The 20,578-nt window shown below is 39.0% G+C and overlaps 1 protein-coding gene across 5 annotated transcripts in view; it reads left to right on the top strand.

Moving 5' to 3' along the window:
* The window catches only part of PATJ (PATJ crumbs cell polarity complex component), a 359,628-nt gene that overhangs the window by 311,462 nt on the left and 27,588 nt on the right, over positions 1 to 20,578 (top strand). For all 5 annotated transcript variants that reach the window (XM_041770677.1, XM_041770680.1, XM_041770678.1 and 2 more), the window contains exons 35-40: positions 2,629 to 2,712; positions 8,274 to 8,467; positions 11,309 to 11,456; positions 12,550 to 12,636; positions 16,813 to 16,927; positions 17,742 to 17,779. In XM_041770677.1, coding sequence (XP_041626611.1) covers positions 2,629 to 2,712; positions 8,274 to 8,467; positions 11,309 to 11,456; positions 12,550 to 12,636; positions 16,813 to 16,927; positions 17,742 to 17,779 — 666 coding nt within the window. The remainder of the gene's footprint in view (positions 1 to 2,628; positions 2,713 to 8,273; positions 8,468 to 11,308; positions 11,457 to 12,549; positions 12,637 to 16,812; positions 16,928 to 17,741; positions 17,780 to 20,578) is intronic.

Here is a 20,578-nt window from a genome sequence, read left to right as displayed (position 1 = left end):
TCTGTCCTGCTTTATGAACCATGTAAGTTTTGAAAAATAAATCCATTTTTCTTTTCAATTCACATTTCTAATTTAGCTGTCAGCCCTCACCTCTTGCACCCCTAGTTAATGCAGCTGTCAGAGCCATAACTTCACAACACACTTTCAGCACACAGGGCACATGATAAGAAATGTAACTTTTTTCTATTGGTAGTTCAGAGTATCTCATGTTTTCTTGTATTTTCACTGATAACTTTAAGAGATATTAACAGCAGTAGTCAAGGGAAGAAATAGGGAGTTTCTCACATAGACTCACGGACCAAAAACAGATCATCAGCCATAAGTTTGACATTTGAGAGACAGTATATTTCTTTAATGTATAAGAGTTCACTGAACACCCAGAAAGTATTGAAGAGTTTTGGATTCAGGCTACCTTTACGAAATAAAAACTCCATTGGGTCTTTTTCTTCCTTTTAAGCATAAACAAAGAGAAATTTCCCATTTGACTCTTGTATTTTTGCAAGATTAAAGTTATTTATGCTAAGTTTAACTCTGTAAAAACTATGTATAGTAAGAGTTCAGTCTGATTCTCCTAGTCCAGTGAAGATGGGGCATTTGGCCTCCAGACATGGAAAGCCAGCATGACATGGAGTGTTACCAGGAGCTTGCATTAGTTTCTCCTTTGCACTTCTTTCATAAAAGTGGCCCTTGGCGTCATCTTGGCAGTGTTGTTGGGATCACCTGAAGCCACTGACCCAGCATGTTTCCACAAAACCATTTCCCTGAAACAGTTCAGAGAAACCAACTATTGGCAGTGTAGATGCTCCCTGGGTCTGAAAATTTCATAAATCAGAGTTGAAACAAAGAATGGTCTAAAATCTGTTGGTGACAAAGAATCCACAATGAAAACTGGATTAAGGAATTTTTCCTGTCTCCTGAGAGCTACCTCTCTAAATGAAAGTATTTAATATTATAAAGATATTTGGAATCCAGTTGGTTACCTGGTTGTAGAACCTCTTAATATTCTTGTGTATTGCTTTTCAGTGCCAGTCAGTCTGATAAACAAACAAACAAACAAACAAAAACCAATGACTTCTGGTTCAGTTTTCAGCTCCATAAAAATCCCCTACTTATGGAGTCCCTGGGTGGCTCATTTGGTTAAGAGTCAAGACTCTTGATTTCAACTCAGACAATGATCTCAGGATTGTGAGATCAAGCCCTGCTCAGACTCTGTGCTCAGCAGAGAGTCTGCTTGAGATTCTCTTTCCCTCTCCCTGTGCCCCTCTCACTCATGAGCTCTTTCTCTCTCTCTCTCTAAAATAAATAATCTTAAAAAAAAAAAAACCCGGGATCCCTGGGTGGCGCAGCGGTTTAGCGCCTGCCTTTGGCCCAGGGCACGATCCTGGAGACCCGGGATCGAATCCCACGTCGGCCTCCCGGTGCATGGAGCCTGCTTCTTCCTCTGCCTGTGTCTCTGCCTCTCTCTCTCTCTCTGTGACTATCATAAATAAATAAAAATTTAAAAAAAAAATTAAAAAAAAAGAACACTTAAAAAAAATAAATAAATAAAATAAAAAATAAAAAAATTAAAAAAAAAACCCTATTTGCTCAACATGAAGCAGAAGTTATGTGATCATATTCAGTTGAAATTTTTTAAAGATTTTATTTATTTATTCATGAGAGACAGAGAGAGAGAGAGAGGCAGAGACACAGGCAGAGGGAGAAGCAGGCTCCCCACAGGGAGTCCAATGAGGGACTCGATCCCAGACCCCAGGATCACGCCCTGAGCCAAAAGCAGATGCTCAACTGCTGAGCCACCCAGGCGTCCCAGCCACCCAGGGAATATTTTTGAATATTTTAAAAATAGTCTCACGAAAATACATATACATGTAAATACTTGGGTGTATAGATGTAAACTGTAAGGTTATTAATTTGAAAAGATAGGAATCTTTTAAATTCATTATCCATAAAAAAATAAAAATAAAAAATAAATTCATTATCCATGATACATTTTCCCCAGCCTAAGTTTACCTACCTTAGGTATTGTCCTGATATTACAGCCCAGAATGCTACATTCAGGAGTTAATTTGCCCAAGATTATACAACAGCAGGTCAGAATTTGAACCCACAACTGTCTTATACTTAGGTTCATGAACACACTTTCCCATTCTCCATGCTCCATCCTCCAGGATCATTTCATTCCACTTCAGTTCTTTTCTTTCATTGCCCAAGTAATGAGGCCTGACAGACCTCCTGCATCAGGCCACACAGCTATGCCAAATCCTTGAATACTAATAAATACCTGAAACCATGTTTCAAAATATACCATAAAATGTAAATAAGAATGACACACAGTTCACCTCAAGTTCACACACAGCAGCAATGTACAGGCTAACAGTAAAACACATGGGGGAAGTTTAACTTGAAATATTAGGCAAAGCCAGTCCTAAAGGAATGAAATAATAAACCTAGGAAAAATTAATTATACCTCTGAATATATCATAACTGTGTAGTTTGTTTATCTTTAGGTCAAATAAAGTATGACATTATTAGTTTATAGCAAATTATGGGTTGCTGCCTATGGTTTGGTTGTTTGTGTAAGGAAGCATTTATGGTTGTTGAAAATTAATAAGAATTTGTTTTTTATAGGATGCTATAGTTATACATGAAGTCTACGAAGAAGGAGCAGCAGCCAGAGATGGAAGACTTTGGGCTGGTGACCAGATATTAGAGGTATAGGACTATGAATTTTATTTAATACCAGCAAATACAGGGGCAGCTGGGTGGCTCAGTTGCTTAAGTGTCGGATTTTTGGTTTTGGCTCAGGTCATGATCTCAGGGTTGTGAGGTCCAGCCCACATTGGGCTCCCCACTGAGTATGAAGCCTGTTTCTGCTTACGATTCTTTCTCTGCCCCTCCCCGCTCTTGAAAAATTTTATAAATTTAAAGACCTAATATAAATAAATAAATCTATCTCTAGAAAAAAATACTAGCAAATACAATTCCTTTACTGATCTTGAGCCACAAAGTCTATTTACTCAACTGCCTTGTCACTCAACTATATCCTCACTTCTCTCCCATTTAGCAAATCTTGTATCTTAATTTTTTTCTTTTTTTAATGTGCATTGAATAACTGTCATCAGAATCATGGCAGATTATCCATCTAAATCTGTGAAAACTTTAATTAAAGGGAAAAGTATAACCTATCTAGTTTTATATTCTTAATATCGAATGAGAGTGTATGGTATTGCAGTTTGGGCTTTTTGCCTCTCCATTATACCTGTCTAAATTCTCTCCTAAAAACACAGACCTATAGACACATATGCATAAACATGCACACCTGATGATTTAAAGACTTTAACTGCAGTTTCAAGTATTGTCTTCTTACTCGCAATAAATCTTTAAGTACAGCAGAGGTCTGTGCCTTTCCTCTTTTGTTTTCTATTTGATGAAAATGTAGAGTCTTCTTTTAGGTGGTACATGGTACTTATTAATAAATTGAAATGTTTAGCCCACATCTTTTAAATGTACTCTCAATTAGCAAAGGCGTTAAGGCTTTTTAAAAAAATGCCGAGGCAGGCAGTGTTTGAACTAGGGAACGGATGAATGGCAGGTCAATGCCAGGCATTCTGGTAGGTGGAACGAAAGAGCTTTTTGATGGTGTGAAACCTTTAGGCAACATTTATTTCTTTCATTGGATGAATTTAATTGAATAGTTAACATTTTATGGTGGGCATGTGCATTTTTGCTGTGCAACTTTAATATAGCACGTTATGAATGACATCATAGAATTTTATTTTCCCTTTGGTGGTTCCAGTCTGCCTCCCAAGATGAAACCACAGATATAATTAAGGGCAGAAAATATAGGCAAGAAGGAGTTAAAGGAGAGGCCAGGCTCATTGCAAATTAAATTCAGGGTTTCTCTGCAGACTTTTACTGTGCTTCATCACTGGATTAGGACATATTCCCAGTACATTCATTAAAACACAAGTGTATGAGGTTAGAAAAATAAGCAAGGCCTCTCTGGGAATTCACTTGACCACTTTAGCATACAACACTGTTTTTTAGTGGTCAGAAGTTTTGAGGGTTTTTTTTTTCCTCCCTGGGTTAATTAACTGCTGTTATCATAATTGGCTTTGTAAAATAAATAGATTGAATATCCAAAAGTAGAGATGCATACATGCCTAGATACTTATGTGATCTGTAAGTCCACAAATTATTCTGTAATGGTCACTTGAAACTAAATCTAATATGTGCATTTTCTTGATTCCGGTGATGGTTGCATAGGTTTAAATCACATAAACTCACAGTATAAATTGTACACTTCAAATATAATTTATTTCAGAACAGTCATATCTCAATAAAAAAACTTCTTAAAACTGTATCTATTTGTATTGGATAGACCTCAGCTATAGCTCCTCTCTTCCATAAACTGTATTCATGGACAAGTGAACACTCACACAGGTTAACATGAAAAAAGCAATTAAGTGGAAGAAGAGATTTGAAAACTCAAATCATTTCCTGGCATCCAGCTGAATTATATTACCCAGTATGGAGGGATGGTCTATACTTCTTATTAAAGATGACCAGGACATAATATAACATTATGTATCAACTAAAAAGTTATCTTTTTTATTTGTCAGGACAGGCTGTTCTTTTATGCCATGCCGTCATGTAGTCCACAAGAGCATATGATATGTTTAGTTAAGAAATAGCTGTTTGGTCAGGTAACATGTTTCCTTTCTTTAGGGCCCACTTTTGGACTTGCTCTAGTTGTGGTGGATGTATATAGATACATGATGATGCATAATCAGCCTGTGGCCTGCAGGTTTGCCTTAAGAAGACAGGCCAGCTTCTGTAGTATGTTTCAAGATCATGAAACCAGAGAATTCTACTCAGTGCATTTCAGACAATGGCCTTTCTGCTCATGAGAGTCCTCTGCATTGGCAGCTGGCCTCTTTCATGGTTTTAAATCTATCCTCATATTAAAATTAGGACAAGCCATGGGGCATCTGGCTGGCTCAGTCAGTAGAGTCCACGACTCTTAATCTTGGGTCTATGGGCTCAAGCCCCACATTGAGTGTAGAGATTACTTTTTAAAAGTTGGAACAAGCTGGATTTTGCTTACAAAGATATAGTCCAATAATTTTTTTAGCAAGGCAAGATTTAGGATTCTTTAATTAGCATGGGCTATCTTCTTTGTGATTCTGTTTTTTAGGGTTTGTTTTTTTTTTTTAAGATTTTATTTATTTATTCATGAGAGACACAGAAAGAGAGGGGGAGACACAGGCAGAGGGAGGAGCAGGCTCCCTGCAGGGAGCCCCATGTGGAACTCGATCCCAAGACCCTGGGATCACAACCTGAGCCAAAGGCAGATGCTCAACCACTGAGCCACCCAGGTGCCCCAACTGGTTCTGTTTTTAAAGTCAGTCCCTCAGGGCGCCTGGGTGGCTCAGTTGGTTAAGTGTCAGACTCTTGATTTAGGTTCAGGTCATGATCTCAGGATTGTGGGATCAAGTCCCACATTGAGCTCCACACTGGGCATGGTACCTGCTTATGATTCTCCCTCTCCTTCTACCCCACTACCCCATGTGCATGCACGTTCGCTCTTTCTGAATTTTTTTCTAGAAAAAAACCCAAACAAAGTCCCTCATCCAACCCTACCCCTACCTCCATTATCCTCTTTGATTTTTGTGCAAGGTGGGAGCAGAAAGAGTAGAGGGAAAATGCCTGGTTTTCCCTGTGGAATAAAATAGCGAGGAATTGCTGCGTAGTTTGGTTATTCTTTCCTTCAGAAGTAATGGTTCGCCCACTTCCTTGTCCTACCCAAGATGTGTGATGCACTCCCATTGACAACTGGAGCCTCCTATGGTGGTTTTTCTCAAATAGGAAGCCCTGCTATTACCACCCCTACAATCAATGCTCTAAATAATGCATCTAGTGCTTCTGTAAGGCACTTAAGGTAATACATCACTCCACAATATTCAAGCCACAAGCGATATTTCTCTTATGATTACCGGTGCATTTAGTGGTGCCTTTTGATAAGCAGAGGAGGAAATGAAAACTAGGAACTTGGAGCAGATCACTTGGATTTGAGCAGGCATCTTAATGCTGGAATTTAGGATAAATTGCTTTTATAATATTAGTTTCATGGCAGTGCTTTTTATTGAAAGTATAATTGTTAGGGCCTTTCAAAAGGTATTTTAGAGGCTTAAGAGAATTCACCTTCAATCCATGGAAGTAACTGTGTTGCAGTTGAGTAACAGAAGTGGTCTTGTGTGCCATCTATTGGAATAGGGGGAAATAATCAGCTCAGCCCACATTTTCTAGAGACTGTGTTTTCCCCTTTGTTCTGTGGATTTACCTCACAAACAATGAGAATGCAGTGTGGGCCTGAATTAGCAGTGGATGCTGCCCCTGACGGAAAAACCATCGTGACCCGGGATACTTCAATCCCTTGTAAATTACCAACTCCTAATTTACACTGAGTTTAACTACGGGGGCCAAGTCCTATGCCGAATGCATTAGAGGGTTTATTTCACTTAATCCTCACAACACTAAGTAGATTTGTCTCTGATTCATAGAGGACATAGTTGAAGCTTAGCTTAAGTAACGAACATGACGTTTCACAGGGTAAGTTAGAATCAGCAAACTGAAGTCCGTCTATATCCAAAACCCATACTTAACTACTGCTTTTTTATTTTTTATTTTTTTAAGTAAGTTCTACAGCCATTGTGGGGCTTGAACTCACAACCCTGAGATCAAGAGTCACATGTTCTACAAACTGAGCCAGCCAGGCACCTCTTAACCACTGTCAAGCTGGGTGTAGTTAATCTAAGTGAGAACACAAACCCAAGATAGGCCAGAAAAGAAAAAAAAACAGTTTGAAAATTAGGCTTTTAAAATATTTTTCTGGCTCACAGAATTAACTTTAAATAATAGCTCACATCTTACCTTCTCCAAGGACTCAGTTGTTTTCTTCTCCCTTCTCTGTAACCATCCTTTATGCCACAAGTCATTAGTATTTGGAATGTTAGAGTTGGGAAAGCCTGAGGCCAACCCCTGTACTGATGAAGGAATAGAGGACCAGAGATGAGCCTGAACTGCCCAGGACATGCAGGGATGGACTAGAACATGGAATGGATCCAGCATCTTGAGGGACTCTTCCATTCCGCCATCTTCCCTGGCCATGACCTGGGCCTTTTCTCTTTGACTCTTTTCCTAGCTATGACCTCAAGGGAGTGATCCATGACTCTCTTCCTTTGAGTCCTTGGCCATTCTGCCCCTCAGTTTCTCCCTTGTGTCAAATCCACTCATCCACAACAGTACTGGACTTTTTCTCTGTGGCAAGGGTCTCCAGGAACTCGTTCTAAGAGTAAGTTGAGACAGAATGGTATAGGGACTAAAGGTGGGAAGATAGTCTGAATTCAAATCATCCTCCATCTGCTTGTTGTGTAACCTTGGTCAAGTCTCTTAGCCTCTCCATGCCTTACTTTCCTCATCTGTAACATGGTAATGGTACCTATTTCGGAGAGTTAGTATAAGGATTCAATGAGTAAATCTTTTAAAGGGCTAATACACAAGCACTACACAAACATTTGTTAAGTAAACAAATATGTTGGCTATGATCTCCATTTAGCAGACAAGGAAACGGAGGCTTATAAGAGGTTATACAACTTGTCCAAATTCATATGATTTGCCAGAAACAGAGCCATGTATTTACTCAGTACTGTTTCCAGGATAGTTTGCTTCTAATTCATAGTCCCATTTGTGCTTACTCAGATCTAGGTTCAGAAGAATATAATTCAAGGGGGTTTTTGACACTATTGAAAATACTGGTCTCTCATTTCCTTCCAACTTATTCTAAAGTGGTTGTGACATTTGCAATTAAGAGTGAGGATGTCAGATTCAATAAGCAAACTGAGTCTTAAAATGCTGACCAAATACTAACGTTTATTTCTCTTTTGACCTCAATTAAATGAGCCAGTCCACCCCTTCCACCCCTCCCACTCCCTCTTGCCCTCCCTCCCTAACCATGTTGATCCCATGGTAAAGTTCACAGCTATGCAAAATTGCATTATTATATGCACTAAGCTTTTGGGGGGTTGGGGGAGAATAAGGGTTAACTCCCTTATGTGAATCAACTACTACTACTAGTAATCACTATATGTATGCCTCAGAAGCCCTGGAAATTTCTAGAGGTTTTTCACTGGTTGGATTAAGGGGCCTAGCAGACAGAGCAGGCATAGAGGCCTCTGCTGCCAGCAGCCCATCTCGGATGCCCATTGTTCCAGGTTAATGGGATTGACCTGAGGAGCGCCAGCCACGAAGAAGCCATCACAGCCCTGAGGCAGACCCCCCAGAAGGTGCGACTGGTGGTATATAGAGATGAGGCACACTACAGGGATGAGGAGAACTTGGAGATTTTCCCAGTGGATCTGCAGAAAAAGGCTGGCCGAGGGCTGGGTCTGAGCATCGTTGGGAAACGGTAAGGAAATACGTGCAAGTTACGACAGGTTGGCCTGTCCTTCTGGAGCCCTAGGGAGCCTACAAACACTGAAAGAAAAAGCCTTGTGTAAACTAATGATATGGTTTCTAAAACTAACCTACTTATAAATATTAGAGTGACACAGGTCACATTTCTGAGCAAGATCTTAACCAGAAAAAGTGTGTCATATGAAGATAGAGCTCAAAGCCCAGGCAATTTGTCCCCATATAGAAGAAGAACAGAGTCAAAAGAGTTTTCTCACCTTGGGGTCCCTTAGATCTGCACCTTGCAGGGGTGAATTAAAGCAACCATACCCAAGAAACAGCTAATATCAAGAGATAGATTTATTCAGTTTTGAGTTAAGAAAATTGCTCTGCCATGGAGTACCATGTTAATTTCATGTGATGTTAACTACAACTAATTGGTGAGTTCCAAAAATCAGCTGAATAGGTGTAGTTGAGAGACAAATGTAAATTTTTCATGACAGTAGTTTTCATTAAGAAAGATGTCCCCAAAAGAATAACTTGCGACAAAAATGTAGGTAGATCCTATTGGCTCGACTTTTCTTTTGAAGTCTGTGCTGCTTTACCCATATGATAGGCATTATAGAATAATAGTAGTAGATTAGAGAATAAGTAATGTTTTGAAACTGCAATTCCAGCTTCCATGGTTCACTGGTTTTAGATATTTAGAGTCTGTTTATTCCAACAGGGCTACAAGATTTCCAGATGACACCTCAATATGGCCTTAAGTGGTTATCAGCCATCTTCTTAGGAAGAATTGAAGTTGGTTTTTTATATGTCACATCCTATGACCTCACAGACCTCTGATGGCTAGCCTAGTGCTTTTTCCCAGCAGTCCAAGCTGTTATTAAAATAAAAATACTGGAGACAGTTTTTGAGAGCACTGATTTTGTGCCAAGTACTGTGCTATCATGATCTCATTCTGCACCATGAAATTATCACTCTGAAAATGCATTATAAATCAAAAAAGCTGGGGATCCCTGGGTGGCTCAGTGGTTCAGCGCCTGCCTTTGGCCCAGGGCGTGATCCTGAAGTCCCGGGATCAAGTCCCACATCGGGTGCCCGGCATGGAGCCTGCTTCTCCCTCTGCCTGTGTCTCTGCCTTTCTTTCTCTCTAAGTCTATCATGAATAAATAAATAAAATCTTTTAAAAAATAAAATTAAGAAATAAACCAAAAAAAGCTGAGACTCCTATTTCTAACTAAACTCAATGCACACCTGGGTTCAGAGTACCTGACAGAGCCCATGTTGAAGTTTGCTCACTTGTGACCCGTTGCCTGGGGAGACTGCTTAAGGTAATGATTTTTACTTTATTGTCTCCTACTGGATTGATAAAACAATCTTCATACAAGACTAGTATTTCAGATGGAGTTTGTAATTTTTTTTAAATTTTTATTCATTTATGATAGTCACACAGAGAGAGAGAGAGGCAGAGACACAGGCAGAGGGAGAAGCAGGCTCCATGCACCAGGAGCCTGACGTGGGACTTGATCCCGGGTCTCCAGGATTGCGCCCTGGGCCAAAGGCAGGCGCTAAACCGCTACACCACCCAGGGATCCCCAGATGGAGTTTGTAAGGAACATTCACATTCCTTAGCCCAGAAAGTTCCCTTGTAAAGGGTCAAGTGTATAAGCCCTCACAACTCATAATTTGACTTAGCAATTCCATGAATGAAAGTGTGTTCTGATGGTGTGTTTGTCAATATGTTATCCGTTGCACATTGTTTGCAGTAGCTAGTGAATGACAATAACCTATACATATTTTTTATCAATAGTTTACTCCTCATGAAATTAAGGAACATCTGTAGAATTGTAGACAGCCCTAAAAAAACAATGAGGAAGCCCCAAGTACTCATAAAAAACCAATTGCCAAGGTGTTCCAAGTGAAAAAGATAAAAATGAAACTAGAGGAAAAAACTCTGAAGGAGAGTATGTGCATATACATCTATCTATTCACACACATATGTGCTACACGTACATGCATTTGGTGATGTGTACACAGAATCTCTCTCGAAGGTACACAAGAAAAAGGTAACATTGGTTACCTCTGGAAAAGGAATTTGGGGTCTGGGGAACAGAGGTGAGAAGGAGACTTTTCAACATCTTTCTCTACTTTTTAAACTCTTGAAGTTTGGGACACCTAGGTGACTCAGCAGTTGAGAGTCTGCCTTTGGCTCAGGTCGTGATCCTGGAGTCCCAGGGTTGGTCCCACTTCGGGCTCCCTGCATGGAGCCTATTTCTCCCTCTGCCTGTGTCTCTGCCTCTCTCTCTCTCTCTCTCTCTTTCTCTCTCTCTCTCTCTGTGTGTGTGTGTGTGTGTGTGTGTGTGTGTCTCATGAATAAGTAAATAAAATCTTAAAAGTAAAATAAACTCTTGAATTTTGAGATATTTATTTACTCCTCAAATAAATATAATTAAAACAATAATAAAGACAGGAAAAGGGAGAGTGAGAAAATAGAAATAGATCAAATGCTAATAATTGAGCTGATCTATAAGGAAATAACGTACATTTTAAGAGTACTTAACTCTACTTTTTAAGTGAATTTCATTTCATTCACTAAGATTATCCTCTTGCAGAAATGATGCCCTTGAGCCAATAAAAATGAATATTACAGTAGGCAGCATAAATAGGTATAAACTATTTAAAGGGCAAGCATTCTGAGGCTTATCATTTTGGAAGTTAGTGGATATTATTGGATGAGATGGCTTTGGAGGACCCTTCTTTAGGTTTTAGTGAAATGTACAGAATGTCAGTAATCTCAGATTTACTAAAGTGATACTAAATTGTGCCATTACCCCCTGCTTTATGGTATTCACAGAAATGGAAGTGGAGTGTTTATTTCTGACATCGTGAAAGGAGGAGCTGCAGACCTTGATAGGAGATTGATTCAGGGAGATCAGATCTTATCTGTGAATGGGGAAGACATGAGAAATGCTTCACAGGAGACAGTGGCCACTGTCCTCAAGGTGAGTCCCCAGGCTGCTCTCTGCCTGGCTGATATAACTGACGTCCAGAGGGAACCATTCTAATCGAGCTTGGTTATAAAATGGGTTAGACTTGTGCTAACTCTAGTTTTAATTGGAGGTCTAATCTCTGATAATTTTATACCATCATAACTATTGTTACAAGAAAGCCACTATGTTGACTAACAGGATTGAAGAGAAACCTCTTTGGGGATTTCTAAGCTAGTTTTTATGCTTGGGAGAATCCAAGTATCCACAATTATCCTCTAAATGCAGTAGATGGGTAAGTTCACCTGGAATCACAAGATTCATCTTTTTCTCTCTAAATCTGTATTTTCATGAATTTACCAAATCCAGCTTTTATTGCTTGAGGGACCATCAAAGATTATCTAGACCAGTTCCTCTGTTTCACAAATGAAGTTTGAAAAAGTAGAGCAGCATGTCCAAGATGAGAAGGATTTGTTTGAGTGGGTTTCCCACCATCCAAGCTGTTTCTCACTGAAGTTGTAGAGAAACTAGGTTCAGAATTAACCTTCCAAGTATCTCTGCTACGTGGACCCTACCTCCCTTGGAGGAAACTGATTAATAAAAATTCTTGTAAATTTCCATTCAACTATAACCAGCTGCATCTTAAAGTGTTTCACAAATAGCTCTGGAAACTTTTGCAAAGACAAACTTTGCTTATTTTAAAATCCTGATTTCCTAGTATAGTCAACTGTCACTTATGACTTAATGAGAGAATTTGTTATTTGTAGATTATCTCTATGCTTGATTTTTCTGTCTTCTGTTCACCACTTTTTCTTAATTATATCACTGCTCATGAATACTTTCATCAGAGGGAGAAGGAAGAGGTGAATTGAAATGTAATACTTTTACCATGTTTAAAGAAGTCATGAAGTCATGAGATGAATACCATTGAATTAATTAATTTTTGTTATTTTGTGTGATTTTTTTTTTTTTTTTTGATTATTGAATTACTTTTTTCTCTCTTGCTTTCATTGCCCATTTACAATTCTTGGTCCAGAGAGAGTGGAAGCTCTGCCATGGTAATTATAATACAAATACTGTTTTTCACGTCTTTTCTTATCTTCCCAAGTGTGCACAGGGGCTGGTGCAACTAGAGATTGGAAGATTCCGAGCTGGTTCCTGGACCTCCTCAAGGAAGACCTCACAGATCAGTCAGGTTGTTGATGGCTTCCTGTCAGACTGACTCACTCACCTATCCCCACTGGGAGAGAGTCCTCTGTTTCATAAATGATTGGAAATAATATGTACAACACCAAGTTCAGTGCATTTTCAGGTGTTTGAAATAAAAATGAAAGGCAGGATGGAAATTTGTTAATATTCGTTAATCCCTAGATTTTTCTCTCCTTTAGTGCCTGCCAGTGTTTCCTTAGAACCACTTTTCTCGTCCACTAGTAGTTCTATATCGTCTATGCATGCATGTACACAGCTGTGTTTATTTAAAAAAAAAAAAGAAAAGAAGCAACATCTGGTGGCAATTTGACCCTCATTAGCACAACATTGTTCTATTCATTCAATTAAATATTGCTATAAAGTTAACTTGTGAATAGCCACTCACACATGCTGAGGGCAATTAATGGCATATTCCTAAGAGAGCAAGTGTGGGGGGTTCTCCTCTGAGAGGGAGGCCATAATGGGTGATATTTTGTGGATTAGCAAACATCTTATGTTTATTTGCAAGGCTGATGTAAGTGCCACTTTTTTTTTTAACAAAGTATATTTCAAAGTTTTGGGGGTTTTTTGTTTTGTTTTCATTATAATGGCTGACAAAATCAAGATGGTAGACTGTATGTTTAGTCCCAGTTGGTACATAATGAAGCTGTAGAAACTTACATGTGACCTCCATCTCCTTTGTGGGTTATAGATGGGCCTTTGTTGTGAAGTTAAAAGCATGAGTTTTGGTCCCCTCCCTGGTTGCCTTAGACTTAAAGCCTCTCCTATGCCTTTGTTAGAAGTCCTTCTGAGGTTGGGGTTAGCACACAGGTGCTTCTGGAATGCTATGAATGGCCTCCTTTGCTTCACTGGTAGTAGAAAATAGGTAAAGAAAAATACTGTGGTTCAGCTAGGATTACAGACAAGCTGTCTTGTCTTAGAGAATCTTAAATGCAGTGAAACTCAAAACATCATGTTAAGTTTAGACTGTCTTTTCTCTTTCATTTCTGGCCTACCCAATGAGCAGCAAATATCTTGTGTACCAGGCACAGTGTTGGCAGTGGGACTCCAGGAACAAATGGTTGATAGTGATTCTGAGCAGACTTGTATCAACAGTGGGAACTTCAGGTGCAAAATAGTTGTCTCAGCTTCTTCCTTAGAGGAAGGATTGAGTGATTCCACTAAAGCCTTGTAGTACACAGAATTCACACTGAATAATACTGAGGATAAGATTTTCCTTCCTTGGAAAATATGGGAGGGTGCCACAGAGGAAGCTCCATTGCCTCTCACTGCAAAAGGAGTTTGATCCATTGAAAAGGGGGAGAAGCTATCCCAGACAGATTGAATAGCATATGCAAAAACACAAAGGGATACAAAGAATTCCAGAATGTGTTTTAAGAAAAGTTTGAACTGAAAGATAAAGTAGTAAGTAGAACTAGATTTCTGTCCTTGAGGAACATGTATAAGAATGCCTTAGTGATTAATAAAATTCACACTCAGGTTAAATACAGAGCTAACAAATTTAGAAGCTCTATTATTAAATGTCAATAAACCATCATCACCATTCAGCTAATATATAAATGAGAGCTGTCCTGTTTTGGAAATGTAAGACAAAGTATCTAATACTTTTATCTAACACTTGCACAGAATTTTTACCTTAGGGTGTAGAAGTTGTTTTTTTGTTTTGTTTTGTTTTGTTTTTAAGATTTTATTTATTTATTCATGAGAGACGCAGAGCGAGAGAGTGAGACAGAGACACAGGCAGAGGGAGAAGCGGGCTCCGTGCAGGGAGCCCGACATGGGACTCAATTCCAGGTCTCCAGGATCACACCCTGGGCCGAAGGCAGGCGCTAAACCGCTGAGCCACCAGGGCTGCCCCAGGTGTAGAAGTTTAATTCAATTTTAAGAAAAACAGTAAATATGTTTTATCCTTACTTCGTTCTTAAAATTTTAGCTGAGATGATAGGAGAATCCACCATGATATTTGGCTAATTGAAAGAAGGCTTATAGCTAACTGTGAAAGGAAATGTCCTCCATCATCATGACCTGACCAGAGAAACAGAAGATCCCATTCCCAAACATTTCCACCTTCAGACCCTCTAAGGGCACAGATTTCTTTACTGGAAATTATAAGATGGGGGCAGCCCACGTGGCTTAGTGGTTTAGCGCCACCGTGAGCCCCCAGGGTGTGATCCTGGAGACCTGGATCGAGTCCCACATCGGGCTCCGTGCATGGAGCCTGCTTCTCCCTCTGCCTGTGTCTCTGCCTCTCTCTCTGTCTCTATGAATAAATAAAAACAAAAAAAAAAGGGGGGGGGATCCCTGGTGGCTCAGCAGTTTGGCGCCTGCCTTTGGCCCAGGGCAGATCCTGGAGTCCCGGGATCGAGTCCCACGTCAGGGTCCCGGCATGGAGCCTGCTTCTCCCTCCTCCTGTGTCTCTGCCTCATGTCTCTTTCTCTATCATAAATAAATAAATAAATCTTTAAAAAAAAAAAAAAGGGGAAATTATAAGATGGGAAGATAAATGTTTTCTTATGAGGGCCAAGAAGAATTATAATTTGTTGACTTGGCCTAGAGAATGTGGGTTCATTAAGAGAGATCTTCTATTCTTGGGGCCACTGACCATCTTTTTTTTTTTTTTAAATGTCTTTTCCCATCAACCAAAAAAGAGTATCTTCACAGAGGAAAGTGTGTAATGGAAAAGCACTTGAGAAGTCTTTTCCTCAGATAACTGAGGGAACACTGCCAGGCACAGTTCATATTTATAAAGGCTGTGGCAAACACTATTCTAAGATTTTTCAGGGAAAAGTTATAACATGCTCTACTTCCTCAATTCTGAATATTTATTATAGCACTATTGATTTAAGTCATATTCTTTCAGGAAAAATATAAAAATACTCCTTTAAATATATATATCCAGGGATCCCTGGGTGGCTCAACAGTTGGGTGCCTGTCTTCAACTCTGGGCATGATCCCGCAGTCTCAGGATCGAGTCCCACATCTGGCTCCCTGAATGGAGCCTGCTTCTCCCTCTGCCTATGTCTCTGCCTCTCTCTGTATCCCTCATGAATAAATAAATAAAATATTTTTAAAAATAAATATATATGTATATGTACATATATCCATTGTGAAAGTTATGTCTGTAACTTACTTTGAAATGAATTTTTAAAAATTGATGAATAGATGAATGGATATGTGATAAAGGAAATCCAGCAAAATATTGATTGTGGAATGTAGGTGGCATGCATATGAATGTCTTCTGCATAATTCACCTTTTCTGTTTGTTTGAATATTTTCATATTTAAGGAATTAAAATATTAAACAACTTGCTTCAAAGAACTAAGGAAATGGATCAAATTATAATTTATCAGATTATAATCGTGATCTTAGGTTTAGTCCAAATTTTAAGGCAATTAGACATAACCTCGATACTTGGTAGAAAACATTTTTTATTCATTACTGGTTACCTTTTTTTGTTGTTGTTGTTATGTTATTTTCTGCATTGGAAAGGTCTTCCACTGTGTATAGATTCTCATTGAATAGCTACTAGCTATATTTACTATATAACATAGATCCCAAATATCTATTTAAATGAATAAAAAGGACAATAATGGAAGTATAACTAATTGGACTCAGTTACCACTGATTCCAGGAAAATCTTTGAGAAAAAAAAATTTTAACCCATTCCTAAAACAGTATGTTCCCTTGACATTTGCTGCTTTTTCTAGGGCTGAGGAGAAAGCTTCTGTTAGTCAAGATTTCATTATAGTTATTTTAGCAAAACAGATCACGCAATTTGGGTAATAAGGTAATAAATGTTGACTGTAGCCCCAAATGACACAGAATGCCATTAACTGATCATATATAAACACTATGTAACAACCTAGGAAAATGTTTTTGACTTCATGTGGAGCAAGAAAAGCTTAAATTATTGCATGTTTTCTATCTTGGTGATTGAAACCATATATAAAAGCACATGTAATGGGGAAAGCAATGGAAAAATGTCAGGTGGGATTGGGTCAGAGTGGTAAGAATGTGAGTAGGGGTCATTTATGTTTTCCCTTTTAGCCTCTACAGAATTTTCTATTGCATGCTTATGGCTACTTTGGTAATTAAAATACTAAGTATTTTTTAAGACCATGTCAGTGTCTCAGCACAGCTGACCACCAGGTTTCCTTTCCAGGGGAGCCAGCACAGCACCCACAGCAGCTTCCATCCCTCCCTGGCTCCTGTCATCACCAGCCTGCAAAACCTGGTCGGCACAAAAAGAGCTACAGATCCTTCCCTAAAAAGTTCAGGTATTAGTTGGACATGCCTCCAGCAAAAAAAAAAAAAAAAAAACAGAAAACAAAAAAACAAATAAAAAAACTCTGCTACCCAAATTTTTAAAAATATTAAATATTTTTTAAAAACAATCTCTTCACCTTCAATTCAGATGTGTTTAAATCTTCAAACATGTGCCCATAAGCCCCAAGCTTTATGAAAAGCCTGTTCTAAACAAAGTAAAGCCATAGAGATTCATTTTGGGTACATGCCTTTAACTTTATACCAATTACATGGAAAACAGGAAAGCAGAAATCTAAAGTACCTTATGAAGAGAAACCATTTCCAAAGAGAAAAACTTCAAATTATAGGTCACTTGAGGAAGGTCAAAAGTGCATATACCATTGTGGGTGGGGCACAGCAAGGGGTGTCTTTAAGTCTTTCTTTGAGGAGAGTGTTGTCTTCGATTAAGGCAGGAAAATGTAACAGTGAAACCCAAACAGCCAACCCCTCCAAGCCACTTAAGCACCATATCCTGGGCAGCTGCTAGTACCACCATCAGCTTTTGTCAGACCACATGGTTATGACATCTACCTCAAACAGAAACCCTCTTTAAAATAGCCCCTAATCAGTGGTTGCCAGTTTAGATTTTGAGAAAGAATGTAATGCCTCTTTGTTTTTTGTTTTTTGTTGTTGTTGTTTTTTTGTTTTGTTTTGTTTTGTTTTTAATGCCTCTTTGTATTTTCTCTTGAAAGGCCTAGAAAATGATACTGTTTTTATGGGAGAATATTAAATCTTATGTTACTTTTTAATTTTAAAAAGTTAATTGCATTGCTTCATTATTTATAGGCACGGATATGGGACCAAGGACTGTTGAGATAATCAGAGTAAGTCAATAATTTTAGTATTTTTCTGGTTTGTTATATTTGCCTAAAATGTATATTTCCTCCTCAGTACAATTTGTTGGCTTGTTAGTGTGCTCTTTTAAGTTAAGTGTGCTCTGAAGGAATTAAGTAGTCTACATAGCATAAATAGACTTAGAAAAATATAAGAAAGCCACATAGGGGACCCCTGTGAATTTTTTGGTATCTCCCATCTGCTATGTTTTGTGCATGTTTTAAGTTTTATAAAACAACTCCCCCCAAAATGGTATCCTATTAAACATACTCTTGTAGCTTGTCGTTTTCACTTTATTTTTTTTAAAGATTGTATTTATTTAGAGAGGGAGAAAGAGTGAGCGAGCATTTACGAGCATGAGGTGGGGGGTACAGAAGGAGGGAATCTCAAGCTGACTCCTGGCAGAGTATGGAGCCCTATGCGGGGCCTGATCCCAGGACCCTGAGACATACCTGAGCCAAAAATCAAGAGTCAGAAGCTTAACTAACTGCGACACCCAGGTGCCCCTATCTTCTTCACTTTAAAGCATGAACTTTTAGCCATGCTAGTATTTTTTGATAGCGTATAGCATGATTTTTATTGGTTGCATAGTATTCCATCATATAAGTGTGCTGTAATTTTCATAGTCAGCTTTCTCCTACTAAACAATTAGCATACTTCTCAACTTTTGTTCTTATAGCAACATCTTTGATTTTCTTTTTTTGTCTATATCTTGGGTGATTTCCTCGGGACTCATTCCTAGACATGAAATTATTGAGTCCAAAGCCACACCTATTATTTAAAGGCTTTGATACATATTGCTAAATTGCCTTCCTGAAAAGATTGTGTAAGATATATTTAGGTTCTTAAAGTGGTCATATCCTGATTTTCAAACTCTTGTATGATACCTAGAATATTGGAAAGTACTTTATTTTGATCACTTTTAACCATTAAATTTGGGATTCAAGAAATACTAATACATATATATATCTCCTTGTTATAATCATGGTTCAACTGCAGCGATATTTAGCATAACGTAGCTCTCTGGAATCAGTCATAGCTGTGTTTGAAAGCACTCTAGCATTTATTAGCTCTATGGCCTTTGACAAGTTGCTCAAGTTTTCTCATCTATAGACTGAGGATGACAACACTGACCTCACAAGGTAAATCTTTTTGTATGGATTAAATGAGATAATGCAAGTAGTATACTTGGCATAGTACTTATGCATCATAAATGTCCAGCAAGTGGCATCCATTATTATTGACTACAACTTGAAGTAAATCTGCTTTATTTGTTCCTAGTATCGTTCCATCAGTGTGGCAACCCAGGTGTTCCTATGATGGGAAAGTTAAATTTGCCAGTATGTACATAGTTAAATTACAGAAGCATTATGATGGATTTAAACAAAGCCAGGTTATTCTATAAATCTCTCCTCATTCCAAGGTTTATAAAATATCATTTCATGGGAGTGCCTGGGTGGTGCAGTTGATTGAGCATCCAACTCTTGGTTTCGACTAGGTTGTAATCTCACAGTGGTGAGATTAAGCCCCACGTCAGCCTAGGAGCTCAGCAGCAAAGTCTGCTTGAATTTCCCTCCTTCTCTCTACCCCTCCTGCTCCGGCTCACATGTGCTCTCTCTCTCTCAAATAAATGGTAAGTCTTTATATATATATATATATATAATTTTATGTTTCCTTAGTTATTTCAGCCACTCTTTTTTACAGGCTTTTATAAAAGGGCTCCTCCCAGCAACGGTATTGTCCCACACATGTTCCAAGCAGAAACCTTTGTGACGAAGCCCATCTTGCCATTTTGCATGCTTTGCACTCAAAAAATATAAGCTAGACATAAATTCGTCCAAAACCAGGTATAAACTACCCATGACTGGAGAGGTCAGCTTTGCCATTCTTCTTTTATAGGCCTGACATGGCAGCATTTAAAGCATTATTATTTATTTTTAAAGACTTTTATTTATTTATTCATGAGAGACACAGACAGAGAGGCAGGTTCCATGCAGGGACCCCAATGCGGGACTCCATCCCAGGACCCCAGGATCACACTCTGGGCCGAAGGCAGGCGCTCAATCGCTGAGCCACCCAGGCGTCCCTAAAAGTATCATTAATAATAAATAGTAATTCCTCACACTATGTGACATGGGTTTTTGAAGTTCTTTCATTTATGATTTTTGTTGTCATTTCGTTCTTTTCCCATTTTCCAACTTTATGAGGTAAAACTGAAGCACACTAAGCTGTGTATATTTTTAAATAATCAGTTAAAACTTCAAAAGTCTTACTACCATATAAGTCCCTTTACCACACCCACACCACTAATATTTATGCCACGGTCACCTATGTTGACATTTACATAAATTGAGAACCCCACCAAACGATGTTGTCAGTTTTTACTCCTCACTGCCCTGCATCTTTTAAAGAACTGGAAAAAAAAAAAAGGGACATATTTTCTTTGCATACTGAGTAATTTAGGACTTTATCCCGGGACCTCATGAACGCTCTGCCGTGTAGACTCTGAGGAGAGTCGCTGTTTGGTTCCTGAGCAGTGGCCCACATCCCAGGTGTGCCCTGTGTCAGTCTGTCCTGCACATGTATAGCTTAGAATGAAGCCTGAGACTTCTGTGGGTTCCCTCCCAGAGATAGAGGGCTCCCCTTCTCAGGCTACCTAGATACCAGCTTCCTTCCTTCCTTTATTCACGGGCCACCAGTGCGGCCTGAGCCTACAGAAGAGGCCAAGACCCCCCCGCCAGGGCCCCCCCACCTGGCTCCTCTGGCCTGGAAGATGGGGCCAGACAGGC

This window comes from Vulpes lagopus, chromosome 10 (genome assembly GCF_018345385.1).
Source record: "Vulpes lagopus strain Blue_001 chromosome 10, ASM1834538v1, whole genome shotgun sequence".
Classification (NCBI taxonomy): Eukaryota; Metazoa; Chordata; class Mammalia; order Carnivora; family Canidae; genus Vulpes; species Vulpes lagopus.
The sequence above is the reverse complement of the archived record's forward strand: the minus strand, read 5'-3'. Positions and strand labels throughout refer to the sequence as shown.